Source organism: Nicotiana attenuata, chromosome 7 (genome assembly GCF_001879085.1).
Source record: "Nicotiana attenuata strain UT chromosome 7, NIATTr2, whole genome shotgun sequence".
In the NCBI taxonomy this organism is placed as follows: domain Eukaryota; kingdom Viridiplantae; phylum Streptophyta; class Magnoliopsida; order Solanales; family Solanaceae; genus Nicotiana; species Nicotiana attenuata.
Genome location: NC_031995.1, coordinates 3799822 through 3824728, shown reverse-complemented (window position 1 = coordinate 3824728; position 24907 = coordinate 3799822). Strand labels below are relative to the sequence as shown.

At 36.8% G+C, this 24907-nt stretch overlaps 4 protein-coding genes across 4 annotated transcripts; 1 reads left to right on the top strand and 3 right to left on the bottom strand.

Annotated features, from left to right (window-relative positions):
* Nucleotides 1359-10376, bottom strand: LOC109228553 (chloroplast envelope membrane protein). Its single transcript, XM_019393680.1, has 7 exons — nucleotides 9379-10376; nucleotides 8457-8542; nucleotides 4679-4852; nucleotides 4045-4159; nucleotides 3026-3123; nucleotides 2409-2544; nucleotides 1359-1806 (listed from the first exon to the last, which is right to left on the bottom strand). The coding sequence occupies exons 1-7, from the start codon at nucleotides 10000-10002 to the stop codon at nucleotides 1738-1740; spliced, it is 1302 nt and encodes a 433-aa protein (XP_019249225.1). The 5' UTR covers nucleotides 10003-10376; the 3' UTR covers nucleotides 1359-1737.
* Nucleotides 11088-14098, top strand: LOC109228552 (30S ribosomal protein S17-like). Its single transcript, XM_019393679.1, has 3 exons — nucleotides 11088-11324; nucleotides 11434-11607; nucleotides 13894-14098. Exons 1-2 carry the CDS (start codon nucleotides 11163-11165, stop codon nucleotides 11578-11580), a joined length of 309 nt encoding a protein of 102 aa, XP_019249224.1. The 5' UTR covers nucleotides 11088-11162; the 3' UTR covers nucleotides 11581-11607; nucleotides 13894-14098.
* Nucleotides 14712-17805, bottom strand: LOC109228551 (pentatricopeptide repeat-containing protein At4g31070, mitochondrial). The gene is made up of 2 exons (XM_019393678.1): nucleotides 15692-17805; nucleotides 14712-15240 (listed from the first exon to the last, which is right to left on the bottom strand). Exon 1 carries the CDS (start codon nucleotides 17702-17704, stop codon nucleotides 15878-15880), a length of 1827 nt encoding a protein of 608 aa, XP_019249223.1. The 5' UTR covers nucleotides 17705-17805; the 3' UTR covers nucleotides 14712-15240; nucleotides 15692-15877.
* On the bottom strand, nucleotides 19144-23087 carry LOC109228549 (glucan endo-1,3-beta-glucosidase 6). Its single transcript, XM_019393674.1, has 2 exons — nucleotides 21719-23087; nucleotides 19144-20411 (listed from the first exon to the last, which is right to left on the bottom strand). Exons 1-2 carry the CDS (start codon nucleotides 22066-22068, stop codon nucleotides 19307-19309), a joined length of 1455 nt encoding a protein of 484 aa, XP_019249219.1. The 5' UTR covers nucleotides 22069-23087; the 3' UTR covers nucleotides 19144-19306.

Here is a 24907-nt window from a genome sequence, read left to right as displayed (position 1 = left end):
TTTTAAAGAACAAACTAGCAAAAGCAAACTGGAGAAGCCACTAGAAAATGGAAATACCAAAACTAAGAAGTGAAAATCAAATATGTCTAAACTTCACATAGTTCAGTAGTATGACGAAGAAGTGAAAGTAACACCCAAAGTTCCTAACTAAATTGTTTCCTACATAAATGGAAAGAGAGAAAAAACAATGCAAAAGAAGGTCAGGGGTATAGTTGTAAACAAGCATTTTACTTTAAAATTTATATAATGTATATCAATTTCTAATACAACAAACCAAACATTCAAAAAAATAATCTCTGCATAACTAATACCTGCATAACTAATCCCTGCATTACTTATCCCTGCATAACTAATCCCTGCATAACTAATACATGTATAACTAATACCTGCATAACTCTAACCGGCAACCAAACGACCCCTTAGAGCACATTTCCACTTCTCTGTCTCAGATTCAACCTCGTCCTTGTCCAATTGCACAACTATTTGACCATTTATGATCTGTGGAGGAATATAGGATAGAGGCATACCATTTGCTGCAGATCGATTCTTCTGGAAGAGACTAGACCATGGTTTAGGAGGTAACTCTATTGAAGCTGGTGCATGATTCCTTAATACTCTATGTTCCTCAGAAGCAGTTATTGTTCCATTCATTACTATTTCATTCTCTGGTTGTTCCTTTGGTGCGTTCTTTGATTGGGGAGGATTTGGAGCTGATGGAGGTGTTGTTAGGTCTAGCTTCCAGAGCTAGAAGCACCTCTAATGTCCCTCCATTGAGCCCTAGTGTCAGATTCTAGATATGCATCTGGTGTTTGTGTAGTTTGCTTGATGTTAGCGACCTTTGCTTGAATTCGTGAGCTTGCAGAACTTCCTACAGCGGTAATTGGAGCTTTTTTGGGCCTGCCACGCCCTCTTCCTCTGCCTCTCGTCATGGATGAGACGAGTTCACATGTTAACTAACATGAGCTGAGAGCATGTAGAGAGAGATTCTGTAACTTTTTATGTTTTTATAGTTGCAATTTTAGGCAACAATCATGTTGATGTAGTAACTATTTGACTTGCTCCTTCGAATAGTTAGTTCGAGTCCAGTTGATTCCTTTGCTAATTTTACAAGGATAGAATATGAAATTGGAAGTGATTGCAAGTTTCAATACTTAGTTTCCAACTTGATAAGTTCATAATCAATGCTCCAGAGTGTGGTAGCTCCTTCTCAACTTGAAGGGTAAGGATCTTGCTTGTGCATTTGGTCTATGGTTTCTCCGACATTGGTAAGCCTCTGTTTACATGGTTGTGCATGCTAGACACTCTCATGTGAATAAGAAACCACAATTATAACTGAAAGGGTGTTTATACATATCAAGTTTAGATCATATAAAGAGTTTCCAGATGAGGCGATACATAGATATATATATAAAGAGGCATTTTCAAGCCTCTGACAATTTGTTTTGTTCAGAATGTGATTATTGTTAACAAACAAATGATGGGGGTAACAAATATTCCCAACAATTTTGATCCTTTAATCAAGGAATGACGCCACTTCTATGGCAAGCTATTCACATTATGGGAAAAAAATACAAAATGTGCTTTTACACTTTACTCCAATATCACGGTATGGAGCCTCTATATGGAAACGTGGAAAGAATGGAGAAAAGTATTTGAAATGTAGAATAATCATGGACTGATTGTATGTTCTACCTGTCGACGCTGCTGTAACGAAAACCAGAGATGGGGAAAGTCTCTCTAATGCCTCGTCATTTCCCGGAAAATATTGGACACTCTAGGTGATAATCTCGGCAAGAACTTAAACATCTGGAAAGCAAAAACAAAGTCTTCCGTTAGAGAAATAGTAATATGGGTTGCATTGCTTCCAATACCATAGATAAAGTACACATGATAAATGGAATTCTACAAACAGCAACAATGATATTCTAAGAAATATTAGCAAAAGAAGCTGACTTATGCTAAAATTTCATTTCTTTTGAATGCATGAGGGTCAAGGAAGACTTAACAGCCAGAGGCCAGAGCGGAGTCAGGATTTGAAGTTTATGGGTTCTGAACTTGCCATCGAACTCAAAGCTCGTCTTAGTAACTGGGTTCGTATTTAAACGTTATACATATTTAATGACTTTTCTAATACAAATACAGGGTCCAAGCAAAAGCTGTTGGGCTCATCTGATAGCGTATACGCTAGCTCTGCCCCTGTTTACAACACATAAAGCTTGGACGCACTCTTGTAAATCAAAGAGAACATATGCATCGGCGAGTAACATTGACTTTACTCAACCAATAGGCTTAATTTAACCTATAAGACAATCCATGAGGGTCAGGAAGGAGTTTACAGTATATACTTTGTTCACTTTCCAGATTATAGTTAAAGAAGCGTGCCAAATTATTGAAAAAGTAGCACATACCCAAAGCTTCACACAGGCATCAATTATAACTGGAACTAGGCAGACAAATAAGGTTATCACTGCTGGATCAACTTCAATGCCATAATGCTCCACAAGGACCTCGAGCAAAGTCTGCCAACCAGATTCAGAATGATACCTGAAACACATTCACCACATTATCCAACATGATGGAGCTCTGGAAGGGTGGCTTCTATTTATGTTTAAGAAGTGGGAAATGCTGACAATTTCCAAAGAAAAAACTAGCAGCGCAAACAATAGAAATGCATAGGAATAAAAGGGAGTGAAACTAGGATTGGTACCATTAAACTTTTAGGGGATGAGAGTAATAATTTTACATCTAGTCCTTGTACATCGTTTTAGTTGGAAGTGCAACAGAAATTTTAAATTCCATCCTCGAGGAAATCCCAAAAAGGTGTTAGGTTACTTAAACCCTTTGCTTCTGAGAATTGAACAGTAATGAACTGAAGTTGCCTTTTATTTATTTTTATTTATTTATTTCTGAGATGAAGTTGCTGCTATTATATAAATTAGCTAACATGGATAGGTGCTATATTTACGGATAAGTTCCTTTAGAACATTCAATATGATCAAAAGCATGAAATAGAATCAAACTTTACCCCAAAAAGATATCAGTAACCAGAATAATCAGAAACGCCTTGCCGGTGTCCGAGACATTATTTAATATCTTGTAACCAGTGAATTTGAGTAGCTTCACCTGCAGATATTGACAAAAAAGTTTTGAACTTAGAAACACTACAAAAATTGAGGAAGTACACTTTAGAAACCCTATTTGTGAAAGGAAAACAATGACTGAGGCCCCATTTGTTTTTTAATTAATTAAGATGTCAAATCTGAATACATGTATTGTCTTTAAATCTGAAGAATTAAGACTCTTTGTTTTCTCGGCATTTCAAATTGTATAATTTATCTGTACTTTAAAACTAATAAATATGAACTCAAATAAAACAAAATTACATATTATATCCACATAATAAAAGAGAAAATCTTAAATTACCCCGTGTTGTAAAAACTATTTGTTTGATGAAGTACACTCTAAAAGCTAGCGGTGTTGCAGTTGTTGTTGGTGGTGGCAAGTAGTGATAGTTGTGAGGTAGTGACTGGTGGTAGTTGTTGGTGGAGTTGATGTCAATGGTGGTTGTGAAGTGGTGGTTATGTGACAATGGCCAAAAGTGATGGTTGTGCAGTGTCACTAGTGGTGGTGGTTGCTGGTAGTTGTATGATGAAGGCTGGTGGTGGAGGTGGTTGGCAATGATGGTTGTGCGGTAGAGGTTGAAGGAGGAGGTGGTATGACTGGCTGTAGGGGTGGTTGGTGGTGGTGGCTCACAGTGGTGGGTGAGTGATAAAGGCTGGCGACATCTTATGTGGTGGTAGTGGATAGAGTAGTAGTAAAAGTACAGGTCACAACATGCAAACAATCAAGATTCAAGAGCGTTATGAGGGGAAAATGGCGTTAAAAAGATTTCCTTGATTTATCTCAATAACACCAAGTCCAAGCAAGCTGATCATTTCACTTTAACGGCTTTCGCCCAATAACATAGACGATACAAGTATATTGGCAAAGAGGTAAATTTTGTTGAAAGACATATATTATTCAAACATTTGGAAGAGAACTTACTTTACTCTCATTGAAGTACAAAAGAATGAATAATGAGACCCCAAAGACAAAGTCCGACCATATATTAGCAAATGCCTTTCGATTTTCTAACCTCCACTCGTCCCGCAACTCTAACCTGCACATGCAGTGGCCCAGAGGCTAACAGTATCAGAAATCAAATAAAAGCCATATCAGGATAAGTGAGACATGTTATAAGATGATTTCAGGGAAGGATAATATAAAAGCCCTCTCAAGCCAATAGATTGAGTTATTGCATTTGCATGTATTTAGATGAATCATACAAGCTGTAATTTCTTATGTACAATAAGAATAAATATATTGTAAAATACGAAGTCAAATCTAAAATACAAATGTAGTCTATTAATATATTTATCAGCTCAAAGAAGAGAACACACAAAGTGGTAGCTGTCTACAGAAGGCCCTTTGTTTTCTTTTTTACACTAGGAATTTGGTTGTTCAAGGCAAGATTATCCAATGTGTGTGCAAAAACTCTCCTTGAAAAATCAGTTGTTGCCTTCCTACCAAGTCTTTTAACATCAGGTGGATAAGTAGGTCAAAGAAAGGTATGAGCTAAATTTCTTGGAGCACTCAGATTAACATAATTAGAACAGGCATCAGCTACGGTAAAACTTACGCTTTGTGTCGTAGCTCCAGATACAGCTCTTTTTCAGACAAAGGTGGAGATTTACCAATCTCAACCTCAAAGCGGTAGCGCGCTTGCTCAGTCTTCAGTTCCTTAACCATTTCAAGCTTTTGGTTTCTTCTGACATCAAGCATCTGTGCTGCTAAAGGTACAGTCTTAACATATCTGACCATGACAAATAAGACAGTCAACACAAAGCTTATATGGGAGTTCCGTTCATACTAGCAACCATCAGCAGGAAAAGTACCTTCTCAAGTAATATCTAGCTGAATAAGAAATAAGCAAGCAAGAAGTATAATATTTCCATAGAACTGCATTGTTGTATTATCTATACTCATCCAAAAAGTAAAATGTTCTCTAAGATTTAGAAGTCAGCCAAGGTAGTGCAGGGATGTATCTTCACAATCTCAAGAAATACGCTTGAACAGCTATGCCACCAGTCTACCGTCTATGAAGAATTTGTCGCACTAACAAGTAAGAGAAAACTTCTTGAAGTAGTTCTTGATTACGAAAATGACTTTTGAGTAGGCTTCGAACCATTAGAACAAGTAATAAATGAAGCCAAGCAAACCTACTTTTTTGGGATAAAGATGAAGTCAGCAAAGCTTACGACAAAAGCTCATAAAAGAGCATCAGTTTTCTAACAAATGAGTTAATCCTACCCAGAGTAAACCAGCACAGTTTTCTTTTTATAGAAGAATAAACCTGCACAGTTTTCATTTTGATAATGTAATACATTCCAGCTGGGGACACGCAGAAAAAGACCAATTATGAAATCTTGTTACGTAAATCCAATATAAAAGCTAACTTACGCCACATGGCCAGTCAAATGCTGCCGGTGAAGGCATCTCTATGCAGTCAGAAAGATCAGGAGTTAACTTAGCACCATGAAGAACAGAGCTTTACCATATTCTCTGAAACATTTATAATGGCGTGAATATAAAGATATGTTAGATTTAGCACCCAAGGAAGTGGCCTAGTGGTAAGTTGAAGTGGGTTCAGAACATGAGGTCTCAGGTTCAAATCCCAGCGGAGGCTACCAGATGATTTCTTTCCATCCGTCCAAGCCTTGGTGGACAGAGTTACCTGGTACCTGTTGCTGGTGGGCAGTAGTAAGTATCCTGTGGAATTAGTCGACGTGCGCGTAAGCTGGCCCAGACACTACGGTTATCGGCAGGGCTGGCTCCAACCTTGTGTGGAGTAAGGCTTGTGCCTTAGGCCCCCAAATTTAGGGGGGCCTCATTTTTAAAAAAATAATAGGTTCATAGGTATTTAAAAAATAATATTTAGTAGTATTTTTAATACAAAACTATAGTTTTTAATACTCCATAAAGGAAAGAAACTTTTTAGATGTATAAATAAAATAATAATTTGACTTACTTAAAAATGTGTAGATGAATAGTTTTCATTATCTTTAGTTTTCCATTTTTTACTCCTTCATTAAAAGACTCTTCATATTTCAGAAAACCCTACATATTTTTTATGTTTCTCTTTGATATATTCTTACTCACTTTATTCTCCAAGATTTCATTACTCACCTTCTTTCTCCAAGATTTTACTAGTTCAAGTGTTCAGCAATACTTTTAAGCTTCCAATAGTTCTATACTTCTATTGCTTTGTAAAATCTTATCTAAGATCAACAATATCTTGATAAGTGGGGATTTCGACTACTTATTAGCGCCTTTTAGCTTTCGTTTTAGTCCAAAAGCGTTTAATTGTGTTCTCGAAAATTGATTAAATATGCTTCATTGCAGGAGTATTGGAAAATAAGCCACTAAGATGAAATCCAACTCAAGAAGGAGTGATCTGAACTCAAGGACAAAAACAGGCACAGATGCTCAAAGTGCGGACTGCAGAATATCATTTGTTGCCGCAGATTGTGAAGAGAAACTTATCAGAAACAAGTGCAAAGTGCGGTCCGCACATGACATGTGCGGCCGCAGAAGCTAAGCAAGAGCAAAAGTTCAGAGAGTTTGCATATCAAGTTCAAAGGAAGTGCGGACCGCACAATTATTGTGCGGTCGCAGGAGATCAGCTACGCGGCCGCAGTTGCATTTGTGCGGTCCGCAGAAGAGCTATGTGCAGCCGCACTCAGAAATGTGCGGACCGCAGAAAAAGAGAGATGCGACCGCGGTTCAGAATTGTGCGGCCGCAAGATTCAAATCCTGTTAAGCTGAAGCAAAGTGCGGACCGCACATGGAATTGTGCGGCCACAGAACCTCCGAAAGGGCATTTTTGTCCGAAAATTCCAGCTTTGTATAAATAGAAGAGTTTCACTTTTTTAGGTCAAGTTTTGAATATCAGCAACCACAGTAGACGTTTTTCTTTATCCTCTTTAGTAGTTTTTGCCATTTTGAGCTTTGTGAACATAGATTTCATTATTTTAATCATCAATATGGGTTTAATTATCATTTCTTCTTCTTCTATTTCTTTTGTTTTAAGCATGAGTAGCTAGATTTTCACTAGGGTTGTGACCCAACCCTAGAGTGTAAACTTAATGGGTGTTTGATTTATTGCTTGTTTATGGTTGGGTGTTTATTATTTAGCCTTGTTCTTGCTTTTAATTGTAGAATTAATGATTGCAAATATTAGTTCATGCCTATTTGACTTGGTCTCTACTTGAGAAAGAGAGACTTAGTCTAGGAAAACTTGGCTAACAAGAAATCGGGGGTAAATCAAGAGATTGATAGTCCCAATTAAAGGGTTGAACCTAGAGATAGTAAAACCCGACCTGAGCTTTTTATCAACCGTTTTGTTCAATACCCATTTGGACTTGAGAAAGCCGAATTGGGCAAAATCACTCTCTTACCAAGAGGTATTAGGTGGGTACTTGAGTGTTGATAGCTATAATACACCCCGACCAACAAAACAAGCTTTAAAGTTTACAACCCGTTAGGCAAACACCTAGGTGAAGGTCATAGCCTAGGCCTTTTATATCATTTGAAAAACAACAAAAACAATTTCCTAGTTTTAATTCTTAGTTGATAATCTTAGTTTAACATAGACTTAAAAACAACCCAATTTTGTGGAAGTGCAATTTGAGATAATTCAAGCTCATTCACTAAACTATATATTCCTAAGTCCCATTCATAGATCCCGCGGAAAATCGACCCCGACTCCTTGTTGGGTATTACTATTGCATCGACCGTTTCATAACCTCAAATAGAGGTGTGACTTGGACAAGATCATATCTCAAGAAAGATTAAAATAAATTGGCTATATTATCAATCGAGCAAGAATTATTAGAGAAAATCGATTATAAAAAAAAATTATTAACAACTTTATATCTCACAAAGTTAGAAGAATAGACTTCAAATAAAAATATATCTTATAACTTTCTTTTAAAAATTTAGGCCTCATATTAAAACTTGGCTTTAGGGTATGTGCTTGAGTCACCCCTGGCTATCGGAACTAAAAGATATTGAAAGAAACCGATGAAGCAACATTTTCATCCAGCATGTGGACACATGATTCTGTTGTTATTGGACTTCTAGAGTTTGAACAATCTAAATGACATGTTATGGTGCTTTTAAATTTCACAGTAGATCCTTTGGGAAATGGTAACTCTTGGTTGGCCATTAATCAATCATTTATGTAACAGAGAATGGTTTAGTTACCTACAGTGGTACCATCATTATCAGGTCTTAGCAAAAGAAATATAGGAAACCATTTGGTAGTAAAACATGTTTAGTTAGGTACAAAAGATCAAACATCAATCACTTCAGATATGTAACCAAAAGGAATGAAAACAAAGCCAAACAGAAGTTACCTGTCAAGAAACGGCATAAGAACATAATCATGAACTACAAAATCCAAAGCCCATGGGACAATTATCAGCACTGCCAAAAACTTAGCCTGCACCAGGAAGAGAACAATAACTCCTAATAAGAAGCTTAAAGAGTACATTGCAGATGTGAAGTTTGGGAATTCTCAGTGCTAAGAACATGATAATATCAGATGTGTTGGATGTTTCTAGATTCATAAACTTTAGAATTAGTTAAGCATAACAAAAAAATGGCAGCCTGGTGCACAAAGCATCCCGCGTTCACAGAAAGTCCGAGGAAGGGCCGCACCCCAAGGGGTGTGATGTAAGCAGTCTACCTGAACACAACCATTTCAGCTAGAAGCCATGACCTATAGGTCACACAGAGACAACTTTACACTGCTTCAAGGCTCCCCTTCTAATCAAGCATAACAAAGAAAAGGAAAATAAATTGACTTGCAGAAGCTCCTTAATCTTGATACTCCATTTTGGTAGCATTAGCTATTACATCAACCCTTCTTGAGATATCGAAAATACTCTATTACCATATGTTCAGTGTACAAGCTAGTGAACTGCAAGGAGCTTTCGCATATGTAATTATTGGACCTAATTATTCTACATAATAATAGGTTTTTGCAAAATTTTCACCTAAACTAATTTGCCTATAAGTTGACAATAAGTTGAACTATAGAGCAGCCAGAAAGATTATAGACACTAAAGGATTATGGAGACTAACCTGAAAACAACAACAACTACTACTACTATACCTCAGTCCCAAACAAGTTGGGGCCGGCTATATGAATCCTCACTAACCATGTTACCACATTTAAGCTAATCTCAGGCCAATGGACACTAATTAGAATGAGAATAACAACAAGAACTAGGTAAATTGAAGTAAATAGCATAGAACTAAAACAAATGCACTCACAGAGTTAAATGAAGCATACTGAAAAATCCGATCTTCATATAGCATATCATCGTCTTCCCTACCGATTATCATATCCCTCACGGACTTAACTAAACCCCTCCCAGGTATCAATTCACTAGGATCTTCCTGCATTTTATTATCTTCAGATTTTCCTATGGTGTCATTGGAATCTGAAACCCAAGATGAACCATTACCTAAATCAACTGTACTTCCATCCACAAGCCAATCCTCCCACCTCTTATTCTCCTCATTCTTTATATCTTCTTGTGCTTCCCTTAACTCCATTATCGCCTCGGCTCGTCTTTTCCAAGCTTCAAACTTTTCATTCTCAGATAATTCATCATTATCATCACTACCTAAGCCTTCAGATTCAAGTCCATCAAGCAAATCCTCATCCTTTAATCCCAACCAATTTCCATCATCTTCAAGAAAGAATTTTCTCCACCAGCTTTTCTTCTTTGACTGCTTTTTCTTTGCATTTGGAGTAACCCCAAAAGATTTCCTCCTCCTCCAACTAACAGCAATTGAATTTTTATGCAGAAATACTGAGTTAAGAGAGCTAGTACTTTCCTTGAAAAGTAATAAATTTTGACATAAGACCATTGAAGTGCTCATTAAGAACATGTATAATAAGCCACATTTTTCAGACTCATAGGGCAGAAAAGATGTAAGTCAAGTCAAGAATCTGCATATTACTTTTGCAACAGACCATTCAAGCATTCAGTGACAAAAGCAACCACAATGTACAAGAGACCATTCAAGAAATGTCAAAATTGAAGATGAAACAAAAAGTAAAAAATGAAGTGGGAAATAGTTAAGAGAATAAGAGGAACTAGTACTGCACTGCTAGTGTTTATCTGGTAGTGAAGATAATTTGAAGGTGGAATTGTCAGTATTATAAGGAAGTGATGGGGCCAATTGGAGTGAAGCGAGCCTAGCGGGAGAAAAATGGGGATAAACGGATTTTGGTCTGTTTCTTGGATAAACTTTGCTTTCTTTCCAACTATTTAGCATCTTTACTTTATTCCCCACAAACAATTAGGCCGTTTCTGGCCTGACATTAGACACCTTTACACTTCCATCCTACTATTCCACATTATTCCAATTTATCACTCTTTTTTTTCTTTTTCCGGATATTATAAAGTACTATGTTTTGTTTCAACAATAATATTTATTTCACACAATTTTAATTGTTTTTGAGTCAATGATCTACGAAGATAAACCCTTTATCTGCACAAGGTAAGGACTTACTTGACTATGTTGTTGCTGTTGTATACAATTTTAAAGTGGTAAAAAGAACAAATTTATCCACTTAATCAAATACAAATTTTTATATGATATTTTCAATATGTAATATTCAACCATCAATGTCATATATTTTCTGCTAGTACTTAAGTAATAGACAAATTAAATCTCTACTTAAATTCCATACATTTGCTAAATGACACATACTATTATGAAAAAAAGATGTCACATTTTAAGTTCTCAACACATTCAAGGAAAAGATTCATTTTTTATAATACAAGGGAGTTATTGCAATCCACAATAAATTAAGGAGGTAAAACGTAGATTATAAAGTATGAGAAGGAAAAATGTGTGTATCGCCCAATGAATTTTCAAAAGAGTTGGGACTACATTGACATTTATCCTTAAGTTACGAGGTTAATGAAGCAAAAACAGAAATTCAGTCCTGCTAAAGAACTAAAAAGGCAAAAATGGGGCTAATTCCGGTTCTGCACTGTAGTCGGTAGGGTTTAAGGCAGAGATAGCGAGGCGGAGAAAGGATGAAGCCGGTGGTGGGAACAGTAGTGTCAAACAAAATGCAGAAATCAGTAGTGGTAGCTGTAGATAGACTCTTCCACAACAAGCTTTACAATCGCTATGTGAAGCGCACCTCTAAATTCATGGCTCATGACCAGAACGACGAATGCAACATCGGCGACCGCGTATGTAATTATACATTTTTTGTTTATTTCTCTCAGGAAAGTTTCTAGCTTGATTTGTTCTTAACTTTGAATAAGATGTTGAGTTATTTATTGAAATTTGTAAATTCAGGTAAAGTTAGATCATTCGAGACCATTGAGCAAGCGTAAGCACTGGGTTGTTTCTGAAATTTTGAAAAGGGCTAGAATTTATGTACCTCCACTGAAATCCAGCTCTGAGACTGACAGTAAGACGGGAGTGTCTGCCAATGCTAATTAGAGCAGAAAGTTTGGGCACGAATTTTAGGTATTTGCAGTTTTTTTGCTTATCTTCTAAAGTTTTCTATGTTCACAAATTTGGTGCAAGCATAAAGTATTTCTTTTTGTGCTTCCGATTAGCATTTCTTCATTTTTTGCAAGTGTATTTTGAACACAAAATATCTGTACTCATATAAAATAATGTCATACACCTTTAGATTTGTCGTCAGATCAAATGAAGAGTTGATGCAAACATGGGACCAGACTAAATACATTGTGAAAGTACCTTAGATTGGAACTTTCTGAGCATATGAGGGAAGTTTTCGTTTCCGAATAGCTTAATGCCCTGAAATTAAGCTAGATAATGGGAACTGCACACACTTTACCTGCCCCCGAGTGACAACATTACACTGTATTCTGCAAGTTCTCAGATTCAAAATGTGGAGCGGAGTTGCAAGCAGCGATCTAATCAGCATTTTATCATGCTACCAATTTTCTGCCAGATTTTTTTGTTTCAGTTTTGTTTGCATAACTGGTAGGTAATTTGTACTTTACTTGATCCTACTGTTGCCAATCAAAGCTAACTTCAGAATCTATCTGCTTTGGATTCAATAAATTGAACATCTAGATTTCATTGTCCAAACTGGGATTTTTTTTTCGATGTTGTCAACATATAACCTCTGGATGCTGCAGCTAATACCAAAACAAAACAGGAAAAGGGTCAAAAATACCCCTCTACAATGCGAAAAAGATTATTTATGGCTTCCGTTATACTTTGGTCCACAATTATCCCTGACGTTACAAAACTAGTTCAAAAGTACCCCTCCTCCGTTAGGGCCCTCCACCATGGCCAATACCATCCTATGTGGCCTGACATCTCACTGAGGTGGATGCCATGTGGCATGCCACCTCACCGCCCTAACTCCATTTTACCCTCTCCCCTCACTTCTTCTTCCACCACCACCTTCCCCTTCACCCAATCACTACAAATCTACTGTTGCAGAGCATATTGCAAAGAAATTAATGGAACTACAACCTTATTATCATTTGAGTTATGCTATTCTAACAAATGTGTACAATGAGTTATGCTATTCTAACAAATGTGTACAAAGTAGTGGGTCGGTGGGCTGATGCTCTTGAGATTCGACAGCAGATGCGGAAAAAAAAGAGTGAATTAGGTCACCGAAAAGAGCTGAATTTAAAAGAATACTAACAGCTTATAGCCTTTTCAGCATAGAACTCTATCGGGATGCCCCCTACAAAGAGATATTCCTGAAAGTGCTTGAGATGATTATGCAGGTAGCACATTTATCAATTTTGTTCCTGTAAGGGTGATCCATGTTTTTAGACGCAATATGTTTACTTCGTTTATACTTAGACTGGGTAAGCAAATAGCATGAAAATCAGTTGTCAGAGACTTAAGAGTATCCAGCATAATGAACGCGTACAGGGGACCCGATATTGGATATCGAATTTCTCAATCCATAATTTGGTTGCCTTGGGTTTTTCTAATAGCTTAAAGTGTAGGACCCAGCACATCTTGGTCTCCCTCTTTTAGGAAAGGATGAGTTACTAGTGACACAAGCCTCTAAACAGTATGGCACCAAAATCATGAGTTTGCTTTACCATGTTTATGGTAGCGTGTTGGTTAGGTGAAGGGGAAGGTGGTGGTGGAAGAAGAAGTGAGGGGAGAGGGTAAAATGGGGTTGGGGCGGTGAGGTGGCGTGCCACATGACGTCCACCTCAGTGAGATGTCAGGCCACATAGGATGGTCTTGGCCATGGTGGAGGGCCCTAACGGAGGAGGGGTACTTTTGAACTAGTTTTGTAACGTCAGGGATAATTGTGGACCGAAAGTATAACGGAGGGCATAAATAATCCTTTTCGCATTGTAGAGGGGTACTTTTGACCCTTTTCCCTACCAAAACTGTTATCTTCAAAGTTGAATTATGTGTGAAGGATATTGGTGTATCATGAAGCCTAGGCATAATTTCTTCCCTGCAATCGGGCATATTTCTTATAACTTCTTTTTTACTGTACTGCACCCTCCGTGTTATCTTTCCCAACACTGTTCTCTTTGTTCCTTTTATCTCTCCAAGTCCTAACACTGCTTATCCAGAAAAGCCATGTAACTTTGGCGGGGAGGATTAAAAGGACTAGAAGACTGAGTTCTTTGAGTATTTTTGAGATTATTATTGACAAATGAGCCATATTGCAATGTCATCGAGTTATTTGAGGAGTATTTTTGAAAATTATGATGTGCTATATTATTAACATATGAGCAAATGTGGCCATCTTCAAAATCATTATACTTACGTGATTGCCTTGTTCATCAGGTGAGAGTTCGACTCAATTTTACAGCTCTAACTTTGGAATGTAATCCAAAGAGCCGCACACATTAGCGAAGGTGGATCTTTAGCTGTTCTTCTGCATATGGATTCAGGATGTCGATTGATGTATTGATTGTATTGCTGTACTGAAAGGATACAATTCTCTCTTGTGTAGCAATTCTATGGAATAAAATCACCACCTTGCTTATATTCTTTATGGGAGAATAGGTTTTGTAATCCTAACGCCCCCCCCCCCCCCCCCCCCAAACACACACAAATAAAAAGGGGGAAGGATCATTCTATAGCATTCAATAATTATATCACATCCTTAATCCCATTGGACCAAGCTTGATTTTTGTGCAAAGGCAGAATTTTAAGAGTTCTTTAACCAAAATTGTCCCTTATTTTTGAAGTGGTCTATTTTGCCCCTTTCATGTACTCTGGCACATAATCCTTCTAAGTTAACTAAAATTGAGCACATATTGTCTGCTTAACATATGCATAAACAGAAACTTCAACAGCTCTTACATCATGCAATGCAAAGAAGAAAACACTCCAGAAGTTAGATTTCAAATGATTTTTCTGTTTGGGACGTAGCTTTAAGAAAAGCTTTTCAGTTATTATTAATGATTTCCTACTCTTCGACTTCCCACCTTATTTTCTTCCATTACCCATCAAAGAAAAGATAGACCTTAGTTTGTGTAGTTTTCAAATTAACTACAATTAATAACGGTTCTTTAAGATGCAGCATAAAAGAAAAGCTTGAGTTCAGAACGAGCTCGGACAATTATAGCTATGGCATGTAAATAATGTAAGAGCTTTATATATGTTAAATAAAGAAGTAAATTTCACATAACTAGTGAACTTACAACACAGTGATGTGATAAGCTGTATTTATACTACGGTGAGAACCAAACCAGTAATAAGCTATAAAGGAGCAGTCACAAGGCATCCCACGTTGGGTCCACGAAAGGGTCGTACCCCAAAGGGTATATGATGTAGACAGTCTACCATAATACAAGCATTAGTGGTTGCTTCCACGGGTCGAACTTGTGACTTACAGGTCACACGAAGACAACTTTATCGTTGCTCAGACAATGTAATTAATCAATAATGATGAAGGAACATGGCTTCTTCTAACTATCCAGATCCTCATGACCATAGGTGGTAGCGGAAGTCTCCTCCGAGCTGATTTTGGCTTGGGCTTGGCCTTTTCTATTGTATCATCTATTTTCCCCTTTAGCCACCTGACCCTCATATCTGTCCATTCCTGCACTTCTCTTGTGGAACCAGTAGGGGAGTCATCTGAAGTGTTTTTGACAAACTCACTCTAGATTTGGTATAAGGATTGACCTATAATAGAATGGCTTCTTGCTGTCAGATTCTTCTTCAGAGTCAAGTGCATTGCATGATCCGAGGGACCTGTTAAATTTTCAGCTTCCCTTTGTGTATTATGCTAAATGGACCAGATGTACTCAATTTACCAAACTTAAAAGGATTATAAGCTATCAACATCATTTAGTAAGGACAAAGATCTACCCCCAAAGATAAGGAGAATTTTGATTAAAAACTCTATTTCTTAATGCCCCAGGTCTTTTCAGTTGTTCAAGACTCACAAATCTAAATGTTAAGCAGAGCATCAGATCATATCCTTTTCTCCTATTTTCTCATTGAACTCGAAAAACTCAATCCTTTCATAGGACTGCAGACATGGTTAGTTTAATCTAGAATCATGATTAGTTTTTGAAAAATGAGATTAATGTACCCAACAATAAACTTTCTAATTTTAACAATCACTCTTTACCTGTACTCTTTGTATAGACGCAATTCTGAGATGTGTGTCATGGGCCTAGTACTAGAATTTAGCCATTTCTCACTATTCTTCCCTTCCATTGAATGTCATGGCACAAAGGATTAAAATATCTAGTCACTATTCTTCCCTTCCATCGAATGCCGTTGGGTGCACAGAAGGATTAAAATATCTAGTCATCTAGCTCAATTTTGCTGAACCCGTAGTTTTTCTCAGCTTTCTTTCTTTCATTTCTCGCCTTACATCTTCCACTCCAGGCCAATTTTCTGATTCAGCATATACCAAGCTTAATAAAGCAAAATTAGCAGCATTTCCGGGTTCAGAGTTGGTGAGTCTATGAGCCAAATGTTCAGCAACTTCCAGTCTTCCATGTAATTTACAAGAAGCAATCAGGGAACTCCAAATTCTGTTGCTAGGTTTCATAGGCATTCTGCTAATGACTTCACTAGCATCTTCTAGCTTACCTGCCCTTCCGAGGAGATCGATGTAGCAAGCATAGAGCTCCACAGTCATTGAGAAGCTCTTATCCTTTGACGCTTCATCAAAGAGCTTCTTTCCATCCTCAAAAAGACCACAGTGATTACAAGCTGATAAAACTGCAAGCAATGCAATGGAATCAATCTTTATCCCACTCTCTTTCATCTCATGAAAAAGTTCCACAGCTTTATCTCCAAAACCATGAGTCCCATAAGCACTGATTAGCGCACTCCATGATGCAGAATCTCTTATAGCCATCTCTTGGAAAACTTGAGCGGAGTCCTTAAGAAAACCACATTTTGAGTACATATTTATGAGGGAGTTACCAATGAACAACTGTGAGCTAAGACCACTTCTAAAAACATAACCATGCAGTCCCCTCCCATGGCATACTGATAACAGATTAGTACAAGCAGAGATTACTGCCAATAAAGTAACATCATTCGGTCGAATTCCACTCAGCTGCATCTCACTGAAAAGCTTTATAGCTTCTTGAAAAGTAGATTTACTTCGAGAATAGTTCGTTATGATAGCAGTCCACAATACCACATCTTTTTTAGTTGAACGATCGAATATCTTCTTTATACCCCACAATGCTTCCCCACATTGAGAATACATGTGTACAATAGCAGATGAAAATTGAGAATCCGAGTCGAACCCATGGCGAAATGCATAACCATGAACCTCTTTTCCATACTTTTCTGCACCCAACTCAGCACAAGCTGGTAATATACTAGTCAATGTAACTCTATTTGGTTTAACATTTTCCACCTGCATTTCGCAAAATAATTCAAGTGCTTCGATGTACAACTCCTCAGCTATGTATCCAGATAGCATTGCAGTCCATGATACCTCGTTTCTCACTTCCATTCTCTGAAAAACATGGTAAGCCGAATCCGGCTCATGACATTTCGAATAGAAGTCTACCAATGCAGTTAGAAAGAAAATTGAATTTTCTATTCTTTCATCAACTATTGTAAGAGCATGGATAGCTCTTCCTAGTCTCAAATTCTTGGTCTCAACACATGCAGATAAAATGCAAGCGATCAACTCAGGCTTTGGCGCAAAACCCTGAGCATACATCTCCTTAAACAACTCGAATGACTGAAATAAATACCCATTTTGATAATAGCAATTTATCATGGAATTCCAGGAGATGGTATCTCTCTTCGGCATTGTATCAAACAGTTGGTATGCAGCTTTTGTATCGGAGAATTTTGCATACATTGATATAAGAGAATTGGATACTGTGGATTCTGAATAATACCCATTTATAAGGACGTAGCAATGAAGCTGAAGGCCCAAGAATTGATGGGTTTTCGAATGAGCACAAGCCTTAATGATTGAAGGAAGAAGGAAGGTGGTATTTGCATGGGAGTCGGAAAAGCAGTGAACTTTTGCACTGTAAAGCTCAAGGGCTTGATCATATTTTCCCTTCAAAACCAATTGTTTGATCGTGTTGTGAATATCTGAAAAGGATGATGATGATGATGCTAAAGTTGATAGTGACCGTCCGATTAGTTTTCCCATTTTACTATTTGTCCAAACTGATTACTTCTCTCGGCCATTTCCGGTCCAGCTTCTCTGGGCAAGTTTCAGACCATCTTTAGCATGATTTAATTGTCTAGTTATCAACAACTAGGGGTATTCATGTTTTCCCCTAAAAAAAAAAACCAAAGCAAGTCAATTTTTCAAATATTAAAACCAACAAACCAATTTTATCAATTCGATTTATGTTGATTTTTGTCTGTTTTTCGATTTTTATCAATTTTTTCTTAAAGATATTTCGGTGACTAATGTAACACTATCAAACCAATTGATCTTTGAAAAATCTATTATTTACCAAGATATCTTAATGATAATTGAATCAAATAGTGATGAATAATTTAAGGACTCAATTAAAAATAAATTATTTTTAACATGAAATAGATTCCCGTACTTAGCAAAACAAAACTACAACTGAAATGTAAAGGCAAAGAACTAGATTATCATAGTAACAAAGAACTAGATTAAAAGTACAAACGATTAATATGTACCATAAAATTTTAGAAACTTTGTATAAAAATATAGATATATATAGGTGTAATAATATATTTTAAATAGCTACTTCTATAGTCGGTTGGTTCAGTTTTTTCGGGTTTTTTTTATTAAAACCAAAATCAAACCAAACCAAAAGAGTATCAATTTTTTTGGTCGATTTGACTTGATTTTTGATTTGGTTCGATTTTTCGGGTTGTTATGAACACCCCTATGTATCATATTTATGGTAGTCAAGAACAGACAGGTTATGTACTGTCCAGATGGTGAAGATAAGAATTTAGTCTAAGGTTGTTCAAGAAAAATGAAAAACTGAACCAAACTGACAATCAAAACTGATTTTTAACCAATATGTTCTATAATTTGTTTAATTTTTTTAATTTTAAAAAGACAATATCTGATTTGGAAAAGTTGTATAGACATATCGGGAAACGCCTTCTAAACCAGCCAAAGAGAATGGAACGGACCTATGTATTTGCATGAACCCTGCAGATTTAACCCCTATCTACACTCCCGTAGCAATCATGTCACCACGCTGCAGAACGGGAGCTCGTGTAGAACCTTTCATTTTGGCCTAACGGCGGTAGAACGCAACAAAATTGCTTGAATTTTATATCTTCTATATTGAAGTTATTAAGGAGTGATTTATGTATTATTTTAATTACTCCTATTAAGGTTAAAATAAGCTTGAGATTTATAAATCGATGTAAGGTTATTTAATTTATTAGGGAAAATAATTGTCACATCACTAAAAAATTCTCATATATATTTGATATTGGTCCATATCCATTAAGGAATTAACGAATAATACAAACTTCGAAAGCATTTAACAAAAGCAAGATTGTGAAGGGAAGACATGTCTTATTCGTGTAGAGATTTTAACATTACAAAAATACACCAATAATATAAATATTTTTTATGCGATTAGTGTATATAAGTTAAATCCAATATGAAATGAGCTCCTAAAGAAGCAAACATTATGTTCCTCATGCAAAGAGCTTCTAAAGAAGACAAATCACTAACGTATGGTACATTGCAGGGTAACAACTATTTTTATAAACAAATTAGATAACTAGAAAAAAGAAGTGTAGAACGTCACAAAATTGTCCATAGCAAGAGAATCAGAGACAATAACAACCTTGTATAGACAAATTTTTGTTCTGCACCTCCATAGTATGGTTCGATCGTGATCCCAAACTTGCAACTTGGCGTAGATGGATCCGACTTTGTGATTGTCCCAAGCCCTGAGAACTTGCAGGCAACGTCGAGCTGATTGTTTATCTGATAGTAGCTGTTGAATGCATATGAAACGTTTCCTCGCGCATCCAGGCCTCCACACGATGTCCCATAACCAAGGCTTGTGCAATCAGCACGCGCGCAAGCATAACTCACACTAGGCGCAATCTGGGGGTCATCAAGCTTAGCGTCAGGCTTGAGCACACACCATTTCCTTTCCAAATACTTCACATTACTAGCTGGAACTAAAGATCCTGAATTTGTGGTGCCAAGGTTTAGTGAGTATTTTGGTCGCCCATCATAGGCGAATATTCCCCAGTGACGTTCGAAATTCCCAGGCTGGATGCTTTTTGCATCCTCATCAATTAAACTAAACAGATAGGCATCAACAGGACCAGGCCTCATAGGGGTGCCTTTTCCTTCTGATATATGAGCCATGAACCCTTGGTTGAAACGCTGCGCTAATTGTAGGTTAGCATTGCGGTCCCCATCTGTGGGCCAACCAATTTCTCCGACTATAATAGGTAAGTTCCCGAACCCATTCTTCTTTAAAGCCCACACTAGAGTGTCATGATTTGCATCAAACATGTTGGTGTAGATTATCCCGCCATCGTTTAGAGGTGTTGCATTTCCATCAAAGAATGCATATTCAACTGGAAAGTTGGAATCCATATAGAGGCTTATGAATGGGTAGATATTGATAGTAAAAGGGCAACCATTATCGCTTAAGAACTTGACTATTTGGATCACAAAGTTATGGATATCTGCTCGAAAATCACCGCCTGATGGCAAGCTACTAGCACTCTCATAAACATCGGCATTGAGGGGGACGGTGACCTTCACTTGATTACCATGGCCAGCCTTTACGAGTGCAGTTTGGACATTTTGTAGAGCAGGAAATGTTGTTCTTAGATAACTTCCATTATATGTTTCCAAGAAAGGCTCATTTCCAACTGCAACGTACCTACAAAGTCAAAAGCAGCGTATGTACACATTAAGGTCTACGCTTATTATACAACATATACTTAGAGAAGGTCATTTAATTCAAGCGGAGTTCATGGTCTTGCAGGCAATACACAGAACAAAACAGAACAAGAAACAGAGAAGAAAAAAAGAACAGGATATAATTAATCTTGTTACTATGAGTTCAGTGGAATACCGTCTCTTGAACCCCGGCAGCCATAGTTGATTGGCATTCACTCTCTAGTAGAGCTTAATGCACATGATACAATAACCTCACTGTCCTCCAGGAGTTTCTTATACTTGAATTTACAAACAGAACATGCTCACAACTGTACATAGATGGCAAATCCGACTTCTTTGATCCACACTCATGTCGGGTGCCCAAACACGTATCCAAGCAACATAGTCAGACAGAATGGGATTGTCTCAATTCTCAAACCCATAAAATCTAGCAACCTTGTTAAGCTAAATCAATTATCAACCTAGTTTATGAGAATTTAGAGTTTGGCCTATGCATTAAAAAGGTAGGTCCTTAATGCTTAGTCACTCGCCAATAAGCTGAAATATACTTCCCCAACTCAGGGGCAGAGCTAGTGTATCATCTACGGGCTCAGGCAAACCTAGTAGCTTTCGCTTATACACTATATTTGTATTAGGAAATCAATTAAATATATATAGATATTTAATATGCGAATCCGGTAACTAAAACAACAACAACATACCCTCCCAAATTGTGGGGTCCGGGGAGAGTAAAGTATACGTAGACCTTACCCCTACCTTGTTGGAGGTAGAAAGGTTGTTTCCGAAAGACCCTCGGCTCAAGAAAAACAATTCATAGCATGTTTGAACAAGAGAACAGTAATGAAGAGGCCATGTTGAAAATACTAAAGACAAGAACATTAACAACAACAAAACAACAAAGCAATAAGAAAACCGAAGCAAGGGGAATGCGAATCCAGTAACTAAGACTAGTTATGAGTTTGATGACAAATTCAGAATCCAAAAACTTTAAATCCTGGCTCCGTCTCTGCCCCAACTAATATCTAGCCAAGCTCATTGTCTATGGGAACTTGTTCATACACTAATGTGAAACACACATAATGCTGGAAATAATGTGTCAAACACAGACAAACTTCTCAAAAACATTAAAATAAAGATTTTGTACTGTGTTTGAACCAGAAATAAAAAAGATATACATCTCAGCAACTACTTATGGAAAATAGAGGAAGTTGAGCTCTCATAGATAGAACTAACCAAAAGTAAATTCAGTAAAAGTAAAAGAAACAAGAGCAAGTGAGAGAGGTTTACCTGATGTTCACATTGTTGTGAGAAAGGTGGACAGAAACATTCTTGGAAACCCATTTCTCAGCAGCTTTCAAGCTGCCTAAGGTTGTAAGCATGTCATTAGGAATACCAACCATAACTTCAATGCCAGAGTTGCCCAAAGCTTTAAGTGTGTCATAATCAGCATCAAAAAGCTTAACTTTTTGGAACCCATTGTCCTTTAGCATTTTGACTACTATCTCAGGAGGCAAATTGTGTGTTGATTGAGTTCCCCAATTGGCACCAATCCCACTAACTAAATGCAATATGGAAACCATTAACAAAGTTACAAGACATAATACCCCAAATGACTTAGAAAAAGCAAAAGATCCCATTTTGCCAATAAGCAAAAGACATAATACCCCAAATGTCACAAGTGGGGTATGGGGAGGGTAATGTGTACGCAGACCTTACCCTAACCTAGGGAAGTAGAGAGGTTGTTTATGAAAGACCCTCAGCTTGAGAGAAAGAATAGAACCAGGTAAATATCAACAACAAGCCAGGAAAATGAAACCAACAATGTATGAATAGGAAAAAACAGATGGTAGAAAGCAATAACAATAGCAATAGCGAAGCAGTAACAAAGGCAAGGTACTAAAACCGAAGAGGAAGATAGTACTAAAACCCACCCTAATACTAGCACTCTAAGACACAACAACAAGGTACTAGCAGACTTGCCCTAAATAAACCCGAAACGGTTCAAAAAAACAAACTACGACCTGTTACCCTTCCGCCCTAATCTTCGACCTTCATACCCTCCTATCAAGGGCCATGTCCTCAGTAAGCTGAAATCGCGTTAAAAATAAAGAAAGTTCTTTTCTATAGCCAAGTGAGCTCTAGCTACAAGATTGAGAGTCAGCAGAAACTAAATCAATACTATAATTATGAACAAGAAAGAGTCCAGAATCGAACTATAGCAAAATAGAGCTAGATATTATACAAAAACTGAGATACAGAAAAGGAAAAAGACAAGATTTTTTGGTCATGAAATCCTCTTTTAACACAGGAATACATGAGGAAGAACATATGTTGTAGAGCTTCAAAGGAAATTATGACACATAAAAATGGTAGTACTAGAAAATCAGAGCAAAGAAGAGTAAATTCACAGACTATATTTAGCTAGCCTGAAATTCCACTTCCAAACAGAAAAGTGAAGTGATTACTTTGAAATTATAGAGTTGGAACTGAGAAAGCAGAAAGAGCAACTGACCAATAATGTACTAGAAATTTCAAGCTAAACACAAAAGAAAGTCTTTCTTTTTATTATACACAAAGGTTAAGTAAGAAGAGAAAGAGACTTATCTAGAAGAAACAGAAAGTAGACAAAGTGAGTCATCACAGACATAATGAAGAGTTTAAGGATCTAGATTCTTCTGTCCTAGTCAATAGCTAGGAATAACAAGTTCGGAACTTAAATGTTATATTTTTGGATCACGTTTTTACCTTAATATCCATTTGGGACGTTAAGGTAAAACGTGTTTTAAAACTGTGTTTTTATATAAAATGTGGTTTGGATCCACGTTTTCTATTGTCTCCTTTTCACTTTGGTTACTAAATTTTTTTTCTGTCTATGTATTTTGAGTCTAAAATATAACATTTAGGTTCCGGACTCTAAGAATCACACTATCTTCTCTTCTTTCCTTTAGCTGAATCTTTCTATCTTATCATGTCTAAAGAGAGTGTGCGTCCGTGCAAAACCTTTTTTTTTTTTTGGGCAACTTAGGTAAAATAATAATAGTAGTCTGTTTGGCCAAGCATCTGCAAGTAAGTATTTGGCCAAGTTTTTAAAAGAGAAAATATTTTTCAATAAAAGCAGAAGCAGTTTTTGAAGAAGCAGAAAAAAGTAGTTCTCTCCAAAAATACCTTTTTTTTGTGATCGTGATGTCCGGGCCAGCTTGCATGCACCTCGATTAATTCCACGGATACGTGTCACCTCCCACCAGCAATAGGTACCAGGTAACTTTATTCACCAAGATTTGATATATGAGAAGAAATGACCTAGTATTTTTTGTTTGCGCTGGGATTTGAACTTAGAGACCTCATGGTTCTCACTCACTTCATTGATCACTAGGTCACGCCCTTTTATGCCATTTTGAAAGAAAATATATACTTTAAAACACTTTTAAAAAGCTTAATCAAATACTAATTGCTTTCACTATTATCAGCATCTAAACTAGCTGCATTTGTATGTCTATGTTGTTAAAGAATAGTAAAATGTGAATAATCAGAAGAAAACAAATACTACGAAAAAGGAAATAAAGATAAGTGCATTCATGACGTTTTCGTCCCAAGGCTGCTGGCATTTTCTGAAATATAGTAAGCAAAGACACTACTTCTGAGGTGTCTGACGTTGACACAACGGTGTTACTTTTAATAGTACTATAATTTTACTGCTTAAGGCTATTCATTTCTCCGTTTAATTAACGGTGGGTCATTAATGGTTACGTCTTTTTCCCTATTTGGAATTTAATATCATAAGTAAATGGATGGTTGGTTGGTTTTCTTTGAGTTTACAATATCTTTTCTAACTGTTAACTGGTTTTTCTTTGAGTTTACATTTTTTTCTAATTTAATTGTGAATCCACCTAAATTGATTTTTCTTCCATACTCCTTTTTATTATTCAATAAAGGTATGAATAGAGTATTTAAACCATTTTTCTTCCAATGTACTCCTACTTCATATCTCTTTTTTCTTTTTCAAATACTTCATGTTTTTAGCTAATTTGCTTTTTTAGTTGGTCTCTGATTTCATTTAGATTGGTTAATCTATGTTCGTAGATGGAGCTATCTATAAAGGACTTAACTTTTTGCTTATATTTTCTTATAAAAACCTTCTTGCTAGTTGCTAGCAACAACCAAAAGTGCTTATTCGAAAAAGATTCATTGCTAGTGCCATAACTTCCATCCAAATGTAAAGGTAAATAGTGGTACAACTAGTTTGGAATCATTACCAATTTTGAAAACAGAATTACTTCACAACCTTTTCCTTTTTCCTTTTTTCTATTAAGCGATCAAAAAGCCATATTTGGTGAAAGTTACAAGACCAATAGCAGAGGTGTACATCATCAGGACATCAATGCTCATGTCGCTTTAACAGCAACAGCAAACCCAGTATTATCCCACAAATGGGATCTCGGGAGAGTAGTGTATAGGCAACCTTACCCTGCCTTATGT

Coding starts and splice junctions, on each gene's coding strand:
- LOC109228553 (XM_019393680.1), bottom strand. CDS start 10,002: ATGTTCTTAATGAGCACTTCAATGGTCTTATGTCAAAATTTATTACTT. Junction 3,124..4,044: donor TGTACTTCAATGAGAGTAAA/GTAAGTTCTCTT, acceptor CAATATCTGCAG/GTGAAGCTACTCAAATTCAC. Junction 1,807..2,408: donor ATGCCTGTGTGAAGCTTTGG/GTATGTGCTACT, acceptor TTTGCTTTCCAG/ATGTTTAAGTTCTTGCCGAG.
- LOC109228552 (XM_019393679.1), top strand. CDS start 11,163: ATGAAGCCGGTGGTGGGAACAGTAGTGTCAAACAAAATGCAGAAATCA. Junction 11,325..11,433: donor AATGCAACATCGGCGACCGC/GTATGTAATTAT, acceptor TTGTAAATTCAG/GTAAAGTTAGATCATTCGAG.
- LOC109228551 (XM_019393678.1), bottom strand. CDS start 17,704: ATGGGAAAACTAATCGGACGGTCACTATCAACTTTAGCATCATCATCA.
- LOC109228549 (XM_019393674.1), bottom strand. CDS start 22,068: ATGGGATCTTTTGCTTTTTCTAAGTCATTTGGGGTATTATGTCTTGTA. Junction 20,412..21,718: donor CACAACAATGTGAACATCAG/GTAAACCTCTCT, acceptor TTGACTTTGTAG/GTACGTTGCAGTTGGAAATG.